Here is a 16,716-nt window from a genome sequence, read left to right on the forward strand (position 1 = left end):
CACGGCTGGCCAAAAGTTTGGAATAATGTACAGATTTTGCTGTTTCTAAAGGAAATTGGTACTTTAATTCACCAAAGTGGCATTCAACTGATCACAGAGTATAGTCAGGACATTACTGATGTTAAAAACAGCACCATCACTATTTTAAAAAAAGAAAAAAAAAGAGGAATTTGATCAAAAATAGACAGGCCCAGCAGTCATCACCCCAACACCTTATCATTGAGTAATCATGTTAATTGCTAATTTGGCACTAGAAAATCACTTGACATTATATGAATCTTAACATTGTCTTTGTGTTTGTTTTTGAGTTAGTATGCAATAGACTGGCATATCTTAAGGCCAATATTAGGTAAAGTATTAATAATTATAAAAAAAAGTTTGAACTTTCGATTCATCATCATAAAGGTACGGCAAATGTACGTAGGGGGCATGGACACTTTAACTAAAACTCTTGAACAAAACTAGATTTTACCAAATTTGGTACACATATGCAAGGGGTCATTCTGAGGACACACTAATTGTGTATCTCTTTCTCTTGGTGGCACTACAGTAATTAAAAATATAAAAATGTCTCTAACTATGGAACCGTTGGTCCGATAGACTTGATAGTGAATTCAGGGTCTTTGTTCAAGGTGCCATCAAGTTGATGAGGACGGTCGCATATCTTGAAAAACATGGCCACCAATCATCTTTTAGCAGCTATTTGAACTAGGCGGTTAACCCAGTCGAAACCAAATCAGTGCTGAAAGGTTAATTGGAGTCCCAATCACAATAATAATCAAAATACACAAAGTGGGGGTGGCCACTTTTTCTTAAATTGTTAAAACTCTTGAACGGAATGAGACATCATTAAATTTAAAACACGTATGTAAAAGGTAATTCTGAGGACACATGATTATAATGGGTACCTCTGCTTCTTGGTTGTGCTATAACAGTAAGAAATGTAAAAAAGAAATACCATATGTCTGTGCTACCCAACCTCATGTTTCTGAAAAGTAAGTCACTTTAACATTGTTTTAGTTCCAAACAGACTGCCTAATTAATAATTAATATCAGTTACATATGTAATTAAAGGACCTTAAATGCTTAAATCCCATTAACCACTGCTTTCAGCTATCCTTATTAGTATTACTTTCAGTACATATGCAAACAGTTCATTTCATTACTTGTAAAACTGTGTAGAACAAAAAGTACTGTTCGTTAAAGAGTAAAATGATCAATCAGGGATGGAGTGGTACAAAAAAAAATCAGGCCAGCAGAGGGTAATGGTGACACCAGAATAAAAATATGAATAATTCTGCCCAGCTGAAAAATGCATAATTATGTAAGATAATTAGTATTGCACACTGTCACTGAGTATATACTTTTTAAGTACTTTAATATTGTAGGTTTTAAAATAGTATTGCTGCTGATTACATTTTTCTAAACCAGTGGTTCCCAACCATGTTTCTGGAGCCTCCACAACACTGCACATTTTGTATATCTCCCTTTTCTGACACACCCAATCCAGGTCTTGGAGACTCCACTCAAGCGCTAATGAGTTGAATCAGGTGTGTTTTATTAGGGAGATCTCCAAAATGTGTAGTGTTGGGGGGCCTCCAGTAACAGGAACCACTGTTTTAAACTATTCTTTTAAAATAATATTTGTATGTTTATATAGTAAAATAAGGTTTGCCATGATATTAATATACTGGTGAAATATTACACTTGGCATTATCAGGAGAACTTTCTGAACCTTAACATTATTATACATTACATTCAGCATTATATACAGTTTTAATATAGTACAATCATCTGTAAAAGCAGTGCAGATACACTCTCTTGCTGAAAAGTCTAATCCAGGTGCTCACTGTATTACATGTGAATACATGATGAGAAATGATCCAATTAAAACACTTAAAAAGCACGCTTGGACCTCTGAGACATCAGTGTGACATCAATGATAGCTGCACAATTGATTACATAGAAAATTAAAGCACGGCATGATGTTGCATGAGTTTAATCAAAGTGATTGCGATCAGATTGATTGATGCAGCTCCATGCACTTGCTTGCCCAGTGAAATTTAACTAGACTTGCATGTGGTAAAAACTAAATATTTTGAGAAATATGCAGAAATACGCAGGATTGATGTGCTGGGGAAACAACTATTAAGCACATCAAACAGAACAATCATTGTCAAAGCACTTGACACACGTGCTCCACATTAAACTGTATGCTTGTGATCTTCTTTGAAGTTTTTGTAATGCTGCACATCTTGGGTTGTGTTTATTCCGCTTCAATTTGTCTCTGTTGTTTTTCAAACGAGTTTCATAATGCAACACATTTTTCACCGGGCTGTAAAGTGAGGTTACTGACGGAGCTTCCCCTTGCTCATGGCATATAAATCATTCGGTTTCCTCCAAACATTATCAAAATTTACAAGTGTTTCTCAGATTAAGCAGTGAGTTTTTTTAAACGCTTTGTCAGGAAAGATGTTCAACTTGGAAATGTCTCAAGATCCACACATTCGTTCCATTCTGTTGTGTTCCATCTGTTTGTACAGCCCCTTGCCTGGGCTCATATTCTGATCCGCTTCACCACCAAGTTCAGCCGAAAACCACTGCTATCTGGGAACATTGCTACCCTACATACAACTGTACTGAATAAAAACAATGTGGTATTTTGCTGTTATAAGGAAGCTTGAGTCCGGGGTAGTATACTGTGGCATCAGTTCATTTGTAACAGCATGTGAACTGCCTATAAAAGCGTTTATCCCATCATTTTACTTTTGAAAACATTTGAAAATATGGACTGATTAAAAAAAACTATTTTTATGCACATTAGTTGAAAATGAAAGCCTCTTTTTTTTTAACAGCAAGGAATGTTCTTTGCAATAATATAACACAGTGCTGTATGTTTTATGAATTCGCATATGAAGCGAATACAATGCGCTTGTGGACTAAGGAAAAAACATACATTTAAAAATCAGCTGACTTAATTCTAATTTAGAAAATATTTGGGGTAAAAATGTACATTTTGTTTCTCTGCCTAATTGGCAGCCCTACTATACTGACCCCCATCGTCCTTGATACTGGAAGTGTGTTTATTAAATTATGCCACTTTAAACAAAATATGTTTAACTTCTGTTTTGTTACTTTAGTCTTGTGTTTTTCTCCCTCTCATACTACACACATCCCTATTATGGACATTCTTGGATTTAATCAAAACTTGGATTTAATTTTGATGCATAGTTGACCACTGGACTGCGACCGCCTGGGGCTTGCTCTTGATGTTTGATATCGCACTGTTTATCTGTAATCAGTGTCGTGAGAGCTGCAGGACGTAACAATGTTTCATGACTCCCTTTTAGTTTGGACATTTAATCTCTAAACTTGCACTCATTCTGTTTGTACTGTCTGTGGGATCACAATCCTGTGGATACCATCAATCTGGTCTATACTGTTGACTCAGGCTCTGCTATTGTCTGTATATTAAGTATGTTTGTTATATTGTTTGGTTTGCTTGTTTTGTTTAATTGTACCTTTTGTTTGAGCACTGGCTCAAATATGATTTAACGATGATCTTATATGATCAAGACGACCGTATACTAGGGCTGGGTGATATGTAAAAATAATTTTATTATTTATATATAATGGGCTTAAAATAAATCCACAGGTACAACTCCATTGGTTTTTTAAGGCCTATCATCAAACTCAGTGCCTCATTGCTTGACATCATGGTAAAAATCTAAATTAATCAGCCAAGACCTCAGAAAAGAATTTGTGGACCCCCACAAATCTGTTTAATCCTTGGGAGCAATTTCCAAATGCCTCAAGGTACCACGTTCATCTGTACAAAAAATAGTACGCAAGTATAAACACCATGGGACCACGCAGCCATCATACCACTCAGGAAAAATACCCTTTCTGTCGCCTAGATGAACAAAGTTTGCGGAAAGTGTAAATCAATCCCTGAACAATCCTTGTGAAGGTGCTGGAGGAAACAGGTAGACAAGTATCTACATCCACAGTAAAACAAGTCCTATATCAACATAAACTGAAAGGCTGCTCAGCAAGAAAGAAGCCACTGCTCCAAAACTGCCATAAAAAAAGACTACAGTTTGCATGTGCACATGGGGACAAACATTGTCCTTTGGTCTAATAATTTTTTTTTTTTAACTGTTTGGCCATAATGACCATTGTTATGTTTTGAAGTAAAAGGGTGAGGCTTGCAAGCCAAAGAACACCATCCCAACTGTGAAGCATGGGGGTGCAGCATTATGTTGTGGGGGTGCTTTGCTGCAGGAGGAATAGGTGCACACAAAATAGATGATATCACGAGGAAGTAAAATTACAGTATGTGGATATATTGATGCAACATCTCAAGATATCAACCAGGAAGTTAAAGATTGGTCGCAATGGGCAAATGTGTCTTCCAAATTGACAAATACTCCAAAGTTGTGGCAAAATGGCTTAAGGACAACAAAGTCAAGGTATTGGATTGGCCATCACAAAGCCGTGGCCTCTCTGATATATATATATATATATACTGTTGTAGAAATTTTTGATAATCAGTGGTCAAGACTCAGTCATCGCACAGGAATGCCACATGGTCTTCTGATCTGGAAAGGGAGAAGACATTGGGAAATTTATGTTTGAACAAGGGACAGTATTTACGACTGAAAAGCAGAACAGAGACACCTCGGTCCAGGCTGAGTGGGGACCTCTGCCCTCTTCAGGTCAGAGGTCATGTAGTACAGGGGGGTACGTTTGGGCTGGTTAATAGTAAATCAGGCCTAGTAGCCTAGTCCCTGTATCCAAGGGAAAGAAGGGGGGAGGAAGATCTGTTTCTGCCAGTTGACCTCGGGGGGGGGAGAAATGTATAAGAAAGGCAGCCCTGCCTGATAAAAAACCGTTCAACCCCAAATTGTGTTGCCGCCACAACTACACAGTGAGCTCCAGGCAATCTGTGGCTACTTCATAGCTCTCGATACATAAGAGATCATAATAGTGCCGCCCACTTATCAGCTTACTTGTCAATTGCTCTCAAATAATTTTCGATGCGTCATTACAGGGGTGGTGGGCTTCTTATTTATGCGAAAGATCATCCTAAAAGCAAGCAAATTCATATAGAATGTTCAAACAAAATTGAATGTATTGATGTAGCTATTACCGTCAATTTATTTATTTGTTGTAGAGTTTTTTCAGCAGTTTTGCAATGATGGGTGATCAACACACACACACAAATACTGTTACAACGCTGTCTGGTGTAAAATGTTTAGCGCAAACATAAAAACATTTGAGGGCGCATTCCCCTCAAAACTAATCCACTGCGTCTTTAGGGGCTCAGATGTCGGGTGTAAATGAAGACTGCTATGTTCATTCTTACATCCATCAATAAAACACCTCAATCGTTTAGGAGACATTCTTGTCTACAGCTGCTCCGGCATCGAAACAATGGCGGACTGTGTAGAACTCGATCAGGGCGGGTCTAAGCTAAAATGGCAGTGTCCGTCAGCAGTCGTGGGCAGGGCCTGTACAATGTGACATCACATTGTACAGAATCTGCAAACGGCTTGTTCAGAGACATTGTTTATGATTAATGTGGATTAAAACAAAAAGGACAGGGTGGATTTGGATTTTTATCATTGTGGTTGTGTTCAAATGTATGTTCTAACACCAAAATTCTAAATTTAATAGGTGCCCTTTAATAATGTAATGCATTTTAATGATCTGAATATATACATATATTTATTTATTATTTGTAAATATATACTATAATTATTTCATCATTATATATTGAATTATTGTTATTTGAGGGGCTCTCAACAAATATTTATATATGCGATAAATCCGATTAATTAATCGGGACACCATGTAATTATTTCGATTCAAAATATTAATCGATTGACAACCTAATATATATGTTTTAGTTTTACTTCACTGACACTTAGTGGCCTGGATGCTGGATCGTACAAGTACGGTAGTTTTCAGTGACAAATGCCATTGAAGAAATTAATGTACAGTAAGCCAGAATAAATTTAATACATTATTGAAAGTGTCCAATAACGGCAGTAACTGAGATTAAGCGATTAGTATTCAGCTGGTCATGTGATGCTAATATGACTGCCTCAAGTAGAATAAAAGAGCTTTTGACATTTGTTTGACATTCGTGACAATACTCAATAAATTCTCTGTGCCTATAACATTTTCAAGCCAAACCAACTTAGAAAAGCATGAATGAGTTTAACAGTTGGTTTCATGTCTCAAGGTCAATGAGATTAATGGAATTGTCTGCAGAGGTGACTAAAGAACAGTTAATATGTTAACAGCATGATAGTGTGAAACTGTCCATTGCTTGTCTATAACCACCTTCTGTTACTTAACAAATGATGGAAATAAGCACAGCAAGAATATCGAAATATGTGGAAGAGCATTGTTTAGAACCTTATTATGGTCTTACTGTAATGCAACATGTAGCACTTAAATGTTAATATAGTTTAAACAGTGACATTAAACTAAACATGGATTGAAGAGATAATGTTTAATAACAGTTAATGAACAGTTACATCAGATGGTTATAATTTAGATGAAGTAGTTATAAACTGTATACATTAAATATATAGATACGCATAAACCAGTATGCGTACCTCCTGGGTGAAGTAGACCAAAAGACAGGAAGCAAGAGAGAGTTGAGAGTAGTGTTGTCATGATACTTTCTGTTGTGGTTACAGATATCAGTAAAATTTCAAGATTCTCAAAACTAATTTAAAAACCACAGAAAAAATAGGTAATATGATATTGAACACACCGCTTTAGGCTATTAAAATGTAAAATTTCAATTTATATAATTAGATAAAACTATAGCACGTTTCCATCAAGTGTTTCTCAATTAAGTAAACATTGCTTCAAGTTTTTACAAGTTTTAAGTAGGACTGCATGCAGTTTTATTTTTTCAGTTTTGTACCAAATTCCATGTTTAAAAGCTTAATTACATTTCAAAATCAAAATTGTGTCTAATCAAATGAATCCAACAAATCAATTACATCTTTTAATGAAGTGCTTTAGTAAAAATCCTCACAACATGATCTAAAACTATGCTCTAGTGAAATGCTAATACAACAGCATTTCACTAAACACTTGTAATATATCTGTTACAATTTCTTAAATTTCAGGCATCAAGCTTTTATTTTGACGTGAAGGCATTTCTGGTTCTGTGTTTTGATGGTAGTTTTACACTTTCAGATAAAATGCTGGTTATATATGAGCCAATGGGATTTTTGCTATTTAATTATATAAATATATAGTCTGCAGGTGCTGCGCTTGTCACAGTGAATGAGCGCTCTGTTTTTCCTTCAATAAGATCAGCGTGCGATGCACATAAAATGTGGACTTTTCAGCATATGTGCGTGCTTCACACATTCACTTTGCAGTACACAGCACATGCAGACAGTATATTTACATTAAATCACATTTAAACCAATCACCCAAAACATTCTGTGTGGTCTAGCGGATATCAAAGCGAAATTAAAGGCATCTGTAATACTATCTTTTCCTTAGTCTACTTTTCCATTTACTTTACCATTCACTATGCTGTTTTTGACTGTCCTTCTTTCATTATGTAGTGACACAATCAGAGACCTGCCAATACACCCTCCCTTCTTAGAAATGCTTCACAAGTGGACAAATGAGACACCTTTAAATACCAGGTGTAAACGTTAATGTGTCTCACTTGACCACTTGTTATTTGATTGACCAAAATGCATGTTAAGTAAGGGATAATGTGCAGTCATCCAGTTGTTATCGCAAAATAAACCCTGACAGGGTGATTACACAAAGTGATCCTAAAAGCAGGAAAGATAATTTTTAATGGCTGAATGATCGGTCTGATATGTCTTAATCCAAGTGTAGTTGACAACAACATTGACCAATCAGAAAAGAGTATTCCAGAGCACCGTGTAATAATACCAGGTATAAACAGTGCATTCATTTTATGTTATCAGAAGGTTTATCATATCATGTTGACCAATATCAATTCAATTGTGACAAAGGAATAATGCATGAATTGAACCCCAATTTGATTTCACTCTTTTATGTTAAATGCTTAAGATAAATTATGTCATTCTAATGTTATACATAACCTGTTATACAAGGTTATGATCATTTATAAACAGCACATATTTAGTTTATTTTGTGTTGTTTCTAAGAAAAAACATCTAAGCATTTATAAAACATGATATAATTAGTTAAAAAACAAAATGGCTAAATAAATTAAGTGAAATCTGACAAAATTTAGTTAAATTTATGCTTAAAACAAGAAAAAAAAATCTTACAATGCTGTAAGAAAAATACATTTTCCCTTTAAGTTTATTTTTTTTACCCCATTGGCAAATATTTTTTTTCTTGTTTTAGACTTAAAACTCACTGAATTCAGTTCGATTTCTCCCAAAAGAAGATTTAATATCTTACGCCATTTTGCTTGTTAAGTAAATTTATCTTGCTTAAAGAATGTTTAGTTCCCCTTCTGTCACTCACCCAATGTTGTGTCGATGTAGTGACACTAGGTGTCTCTCTTGAGAGCCTCGGTTGCCTCTGAACTTTGAGAAAAGGCCAATGAAAAATTGGCGAACAGAATTTGCATGCCATTCCCCCGAACATATGGGTATAAAGGAGGGCACAATACGGCTGTTCATTCCGATTTTTTTTTCATGTTGTGTGTTCAACAAGCTGACATTTCCACTTCTGCTCCACTCACCTCTACAGAGCTTTGCTGTTGGATCTTATGGCTCGTTACCAGCGGCTTTTCTCTACACGCCAGTGTAGTCTACGCCCCTGGGTGCTTTGACAGCTTCTAAAGAGCAAATAACCTCTAAAAGAGTATTTTCTCTAAAAGAGTACACATGGAGGGCACCTTTTACTACCCAAAACTGCCCGAAGCGGCCCACAGGTACATGGAGATCCCCCAGGTGGACAAAGCGGTTAATGCGGCCACCTGGCGTAATTGCCCAGCACTCCCCTCCAAGGCCTGTAGGAAGACGTTGTCTCTTTTCGGTGCAAAAGCCTACAGTGCCATCGGACAGGCGCCTCCGCCCTGCATGACAAGGCCCTCCTGCAAGTCCACCAAGCCAAGGCACTAAACGATCTGCACTTGGGTAATCCTGATGTGCTGCAGGAACTGCGCTCAGCAACTGACCTCGCTCTCCGGGCCACGAAGGTCACAGCGCGCCGAGGACGTCCCCCTGCGGCTGCAAGACAACAGGCAGCTCCATCTCAACCTGGGCCCAGGTCTCAGCCCCCGCGTAGATCGTCCAGATGGAAGTGGAAGCCCCCCATCACTCGAACATCATCGAGGACCTGGAAGGCTCCCAAGCGTTCCTGAGACGGATGAACCGAGGAACTAAATGTTCACCGTGGAGCTGGTAGACAGACCACTCCATCCCCCAGTGGAGGGCCGGGTGGAAAATCCTTGGCATCCTTCTTTTCCTTTGCCACACCCCTTTCAGGCTAAGGTACCCACATTGTCAATAAAAGAGCGATTTCCTCATTTCTTGGGTCACCTAGCCGGTGCACACATACGGCGTTCTCATGGAGCATGGTACCTTGGATGCGGACCATTCGCCTCCACGCCCGCGACTGTATCACGTACAGACCCACGGCCGGCCTGTTCTGATGAGTCCAGAGGACGTCTCCACAGGACCTCCTCTTCAGTCACCAACCCGCCCTATGCCAGGTACGCAGAGCAAGGTAAGTGCTTTGAGCCTTTCCTCAGCACGAATGTCAAGGGAGACAACCTTGCCTCCCAACGCAATACTACCTGCTCCCCCCGCCGCGAAGTTCAAGGCCACTGGGTACGTCAAATGTGGTCATCCCCTTAGTGCCCCTCGCGCGTGGCAAGCGAGGACCATCTGACTCAGCTACGCAATTTAGCTCGCCAGGCACCCGCCCCGTTTCAGAGGCATCCTCTTCACTTCGGTGCACAGCAAGAACGCCAACACCCTGCGGGCGGAAATCGCAACTCTTTTACACAAGAACGCAATAGAGCCTGTCTCTCCAGCCGAGATGAAGAAGGGTTTCAACAGCCCTTACTTCATCAAACCCAAAAAAGTTGGTGGGTTGCATCCAATCTTGGACCTGCGAGTTTTCAACCGGGCCTTACACAAACTCCCGTTCAAGATGCTCACACAGAGACATATTCTAACATGCGTTCTGCATCAAGATTAGCATTGGTTAGCAGCGATAGACATGAAGGACATGTACTTCCACGTCTCGATCTTGCCCTGACACAGACCCTTCCTACGGTTCGCGTTTGAGGGCTAGGCGTATCAGTACAAAGTCCTCCCTGTGCAAATACGTGTTTCCCCAAGTGAGCCTACTTGCAAAGGTGCTGTGCAAGGTCATGGAGGATGAGGAACAAGTCATTTTAGTGGCTCTTTACTGGCCCACTCAAACTTGGCTCTCGGACCTCATGTTCCTCACGGCAGCACCTCCCTGGCGGATTCCCCTGAGGATGGACCTTCTTTCTCAGGTTCAGTCACCTTCTGACATCCACGCCTAGACCTCTGGAACCTCCACGTCTTGCCCTTGGAAGGGATAAGTGGCCTACCACCAGCTGTATTAGAAACGATCAACCAAGCCAGAGGAGCCTCTTTCAGGCAGCTTTACACCCTAAAGTGGCATCTGTTCACAAACTGGTGCTCTTTCCAATCAGAAGACCCACAGAGGTGCACAGTCGGATCAGTGCTCTCATTCCTGCAGGAGAGGTTGGAGGGGCGGCTGTCCCCCTCCATCTTGAAGGTGTATGTAGCCGCTATATCGGCTCACCATGATGCAGTGGATTACCATCCTTAGGGAAGCGCAACTTGATCATCAGGTTCCTTAGAGGCACCTGGAGGTTGAATCCTCACAGGTCATGCCTCTTCCCCTAATGAGATATCTCCGTGGTCCTTGTGGGCCTTCAGAGAGCCCCCTTCAAGCCACTAAAGTCAGTTGAGCTAAAAGCCCTCTACCTGAAGACGGACCTTGTGATTGCGCTCGCTTACATCAAGAGGGTTGGGACCTGCAAGCGTTCTCTTCAGCGACTCTTGCCTGGAGTTCAGTCTGGCAGATGCTCATGTCATCCTAAGACCCAGACCGGGCTATGTCTTTGTTTGCTTTGGCGGACAGCAGAAAGGGAATGCTGTCTCTAAACAGAGGCTTGCCAACTGGGTCGTCGACACCATTGCATTGGCCTCAGACCCAGGCCGTGCCCGCCCCCTTGCGGGTTTGAGCACACTCTACGAGGAGTGTGGCATCCTTGTGGGCACTGGTCAATAGCACCTCTCTAGCAGACATCTAGAGTGGCAGGCTGGGCAACACCCAATACCTTTGCAAGATTCTATAATCTCCGGGTTGAGTCAGTCTTGTCCCGTGTTTTGTCAGGTCCAAGCATGTAGAATTCGGTAATACGGAACAGCTGACCAGGTGTACAGCTTGCGCATAGCGCCTTTCCCCTCCACTGAGGCAAACACGTGCGCTCTTACTCCCAGGCGAGTTCACAAACTTGCACTCCCTGGATGTCCTTCCTCCCTAGCCCTCTGCCTCCCAAATTTGGCAGAGGAATTCCCGACCAGACCCACTACGGATATTAATTACTCTGTACTGGTTTAGGTGCTCCACAGGTGTCAGTTATCACGGTAACCCCGTGTCGTATTTTCCACAGTACGGTCCCCCTGTCAGTGGACCCGTGTGTCCTTCTTGCCACAACACTGTACCAACCGCTGTAACGGCTGAACCTTATTCTCGGCTCCTCAGTGCAAAACCTGAATGAACAGCCGAATGCGCCCTCCTTTATACCCGTATATCAGGGGGAGGGGCATGCAAATTCTGTTCGCCAATTTGTCATTGGCCTTATCTCAAAGTTCAGAGGCAACCAAGGCTCTCAAGAGAGACCCTTGTGTCACTACATCGACACAAAGTCTCATTCCCTCCATCAGGGAACGGGGGTTACAACAGTAACCTAGACAATATTTTACTGTAAAAAGACAAAAATACAAATTAAGATAGCTATTAGCAATGTATGCTTTTTTCCTGTTCCTAACGTTTATGGTTCTTTTATGTTTTTAAAATGAATTTATGACTTTTTAACTATAGTTGTGTTATTAAATACATAAGTGTAACTTTTCTCACAATGATAACTTAAGGCAACACTTTTTTAAATGAGTCTTTAGACTACGCGATTGGCTGAAACTCTTCCCACATGAAGTGCAGTGGTATGGCTTCTCTCCAGTATGCACTCTCTCATGTACTTTCAGGTGTCCTGAGCGAGCAAAACTCTTTCCACAAAAAGAACACACATAAGGCTTCACATTTGTGTGTGTTGCCAGGTGTAACTTTAGATGTGATGCACGCATAAATGTCTTTCCACACTCATCACAGTTAAATGGTCTTAATCCAGAATGATATTGCAGATGAAGTGTGAGATGGCCTACTTGTGTGAAACTCTTTCCACACTGAGAGCAGGTGAAAGGCTTCTCTCCAGTGTGAATTCTCATGTGACGCTGAAGACCTCCTTTCTCTCTGAAACTCTTTCCACACTGATGGCAGGTGAAGGGCTTCTGTCCAGAGTGAATTTTCATGTGAACATCTAGATTACCTCTCTTTGTGAAACTTTTCCCACATGAAGTGCAGTGGTATGGCTTCTCTCCAGTATGCACTCTCTCATGTGTTTTCAGGTGACCTGAGTGAGAAAAACTCTTTCCACAAAAAGAACACACGCAAGGCTTCTCATTAGTATGAGTTGTCATGTGTACCATTAGATGTGATTTCCGTGTAAATGTCTTGCCACACTGTTCACAGTTAAATTGCCTTAATCCAGAGTGATAGCGCAGATGAACTGTGAGATGGCCTGCTTGTGTGAAACTCTTTCTACACTGAAGACATTTGAAAGGCTTCTCTCCAGTGTGAATTCTTACATGACGCTGAAGATTTCCTTTATATTTGAAACTCTTACCACATTGATGGCAGGTGTAGGGCTTCTCTTCAGAGTGAATTCTTAAGTGAGTGTTAAAGTATATTTTTTTTATGAAACTCTTTCCACAGTGACAGCAGGTGAAGTAATTTTTGGCTCTTGTTCTTTGAGATCTTTTCGGTGTGAAATTCTTTTCAGTCTTTGAGCCACTAAGAGATTCTTCACCAGTCACGAAATGATCAAATGTATGATACTGATGGTGTTTCTCCTCTGCGTCATTCAGCTCTTGACTTTCTTCTTTTACTTTTATCAAGTCTAAAATGAACATAGTAAATTGAGACAAATGTGAAAAAATAAATACAATTGTACCCCTATTTAATCCCAGTAAGCAACAAAGGCCATGTATCTACTTTATGTGATCTTTTATATGCTGAGGGCTAGTTCTGTAAATCTCATTTAGTAAGCTTTGTTACCTTTTTGTTCCTCAGGATCTTCATTTTTAATTCTGTGTGGCTCTGGATGACTCATGTCTTCACTCTCCTCCTTAAACTCCTCTTTAACAAACTTCATTTTTGCAATAGTTTGCCAGTAGGCTTCAGTGATTAAACTTGGAGTTGTTCCTCCTTATATACCACCTATTTTCTTTCTTCACTTATGGGACAATGGAAAAAATCACAGTGTGATCACTGTGTGGTATGGAGGATCAGATCTGTCAAAAAAAAAAGAGACCACATTTCTTAATTTTTACAATAACACCTTGTTTTAGTAAATGCAATTACACTGTTTACCATATACAATAATTGCTAGGCTGTGAAACGTTTATGTATTACACAAGGAAACATGAAGGAGACTTCATGACCGATGTAAGCTTAGCTGTGTATCAACCAAAAGAAGGTAACAAGATGGAAGCGATTATATGCTTATATTGTGCAATTCTTTAGATGATTATATGCTTAAAAAGCAGAACTTGAGTTAAAAGTAGATGTGTGGCTTATGCTTGGCCTAAGAATAACGTGATGACTGGTGGTGTTACTTTAGTTCCCTTTCAAGAAGGTAACTTTGACGCTGCATCAGAAGCTGACGATAAGGACGCTCAAGTCAGGGGGCAGGACATTGAAACCCTATACCATCACGCTAATTTGAGTGGATGGTGAAGCTTAGTTCACTGCATATGCTGATGTCATTGTGAGCATAACAGCGGTAGCCAGCTTCATTTCATTAGAACTTTTCCAGAGCAACATAGACATCTCTTGTGCTACTGGAACCCTTAATCCAACACTTCGCTTAGTATCTTGCTACCTTTTCATCTGGAACAAGTCCCACTCTTCTCTGTTCATGCACCAGCAAAGAAGCACCTCTTCAAAACACTTCTGGATTTGTTGTGTATTTAAATGTAACTACTAAAAGAGTATGTTAAAGAAATTTTAAAGAGCCAACAGAGTGCATGAAACTCAATCCTTGTCTCTAGCAGCTCACTTTCATTCTGAAAGATTTTGTGTTGAAACAGAGCACAAACTTAAATACTCTTTACAAGGTATGAATGCTGAATAGCACCTTTGGAAGGTTGTTTTCCGTATTCCCAGGATAATGCTCTCGCTTTTCCAACTGTTGTATGCCCCATCAAAATTGACCTCTTAGCGGCTGCATAAGTAACAAACATGTTCATAGAAGTGAGCAATAATCCAGCTAAGCAGACTCGGTTGCACTGTGCACCACCCCCTCGATGGGTAGTTGCGTTAAGCTAAGGTGTTCAGCTCAGAAGCCTCAACCTCATTATTTCCTCTATCATATGGTGTGGGACTCGTCAATTTTACACTCAGAGGTACAATGCCTCCTCGCCAAAGATACAATAGAGGAAGTATCTGTATGTGAGGCACAGAGCGGCCTTTGCAGCCATTAATTCTCCAGTTGTCAAGTAGAATGGATGACTGGGGCCCATACTAGACTTCAGGCACCTGAAGTGGACACTAATAAGTCTCCAATTGAGTTAGTTACTCAGAGACAGATTTTGTCTCATATCTGTCACCTGAAATGGTTTGCTGAGGCAGAGCAGCTTCCTTATAGCTCAATCGAAGGTACAAGCATTCAAGCACAGAGTCCTGTGCTAGCACATTGGGGCCTCAAGGGCAACTGGGCAAAGAGCAGTGTAAGTGCACAGTCAGCAAGTTTCCTTACTAGGAATGAAACTCGAATCGTTAACCATGTCTGGACCTGACCGACAAGTGCTTTTAGTCCATTCTCCAACACTTGAATGCGTCGGTACCAAAAGAGCAAATAAATCTCCATTTTCACCTCAGTGATGGGTCACTGTTAAGCCAATTGTACAATTTAGTGTAGGGCCATCATGGTTATTAAATAATCCTTTGCTTGCGGTTATTTGTGATAACTGCGATAATTGAGCACTATAATTTCCAATCATATTTTACAATCCAAATAATGGAACGAATGGCACATTTGAGAGTCTCATTCAATTCAACTTTGACCGTTTCACTGAGCCACACCACAGACCGCATCTTCAGAGATTAGTGCCCAAATATAAACAAGGATTTTAGTGAATGCAAAGCTCTCCGGTTTCACTTTAATTTAATGATAATGTAATGGAAAATGTTATTCGTCATGGTGGGTTCATACACGTAGTGTTAATGACACACAGTAAAACAGAGGAGCCCTGTGTCAAGCCCAGAGATGATAGAATGAAGAAACTCAAAGGTCTTTCTTCATGAGAAATAAGGGATGTGGGTTTAATCTGGGAGTCCATCCATCTTCAACTGTTTATCTGAAGTCGGGTCGCGGGGGCAGCAGCTCCAGTAGGGAGCCCCAAACTTCCCTATCCTGAGCCACATTAACCAGCTCTGACTGGGGGACCTCGAGGCATTCCCAGGCCAGTGTAGAGATGTAATCTCTCCAACTAGTCCTGGGTCTTCCCAGAGGCCTCCTCCCAGCTGGACGTGCCTGAAACACCTCCCTAGGGAGGCGCCCAAGAGGCAGCCTTACCAGATGCCCAAACCACCTCAACTGGCTCCTTTCGATGCAAAGGAGCAGCGGCTCTACTCTGAGCTCCTCACGGATGTCTGAACTCCTCACCCTATCTCTAAGGGAGAAGCCCACCACCCTTCTGAGGAAACCCATTTCAGCCACTTGTACTCGCGACCTCTGGGAGTGTAAAAGAATTTTGGATAGGAATATTTTACTTTTGTACACCGTCTCTCATCATTTACTCACCCTCATGACATCCCAGATGTGTTTGACTTTCTTCAGCAGAACACAAACGAAGATTTTTAGATAAATATCTCTCCTCTGTAGGTGAAGTGGATAGTGATCAACACTTTATAGCTACAAAAAGCTCAGAAAAATCATAGTAAAAGTAATCCATAGGTCTCCAGTGGTTAAATTAATATCTTCTAAAGTGAAATTATTGCTTTGGGTGTGAAACAGATCAATATTTAAGTCCTTTTCACTATAATTGTTTACTTCTGGGCACTCTCCAATGAACGTCCATGAGGGGACTCGTTTCACGGAGCCTCTTGTGTGATGGAACCACGTTGACATGTTCATGTGAGAACTGAGCCAATCAGAGCCAATCTTTTTTGCAGCACACATGGAATCACTGCTACTCTAATGAATGAGCACTTGCTCAGATCTTGAAACATGACAGTGTGGCCTCTGGAGGCTGAGTTGTTGGCAATTCTAAGCATTTATGACTTATTTATGACTTTCATACAGGCTGTAATTCAGATAAATAGACCAGGTTCTTAAAGAATGTGTAAGAATTACACAAGTATGCATATTAA

General features: G+C 40.5%; 1 protein-coding gene across 1 annotated transcript in view; it reads right to left on the reverse strand.

Annotated features, from left to right (window-relative positions):
• Window positions 1-6,517: 6,517 nt before the first annotated feature.
• Window positions 6,518-16,716, reverse strand: part of LOC127648987 (zinc finger protein 26-like) — a 30,069-nt gene continuing 19,870 nt past the window's right edge. Inside the window, exons 5-6 of the mRNA XM_052133861.1 lie at window positions 13,399-13,518; window positions 6,518-13,240 (exon numbers count right to left, since the gene is read on the reverse strand). Coding sequence (XP_051989821.1) covers window positions 12,141-13,240; window positions 13,399-13,518 — 1,220 coding nt within the window. The 3' untranslated portion in view covers window positions 6,518-12,140. The remainder of the gene's footprint in view (window positions 13,241-13,398; window positions 13,519-16,716) is intronic.

The sequence above is a fragment of the Xyrauchen texanus genome, chromosome 9 (genome assembly GCF_025860055.1).
Source record: "Xyrauchen texanus isolate HMW12.3.18 chromosome 9, RBS_HiC_50CHRs, whole genome shotgun sequence".
Taxonomy (NCBI): domain Eukaryota; kingdom Metazoa; phylum Chordata; class Actinopteri; order Cypriniformes; family Catostomidae; genus Xyrauchen; species Xyrauchen texanus.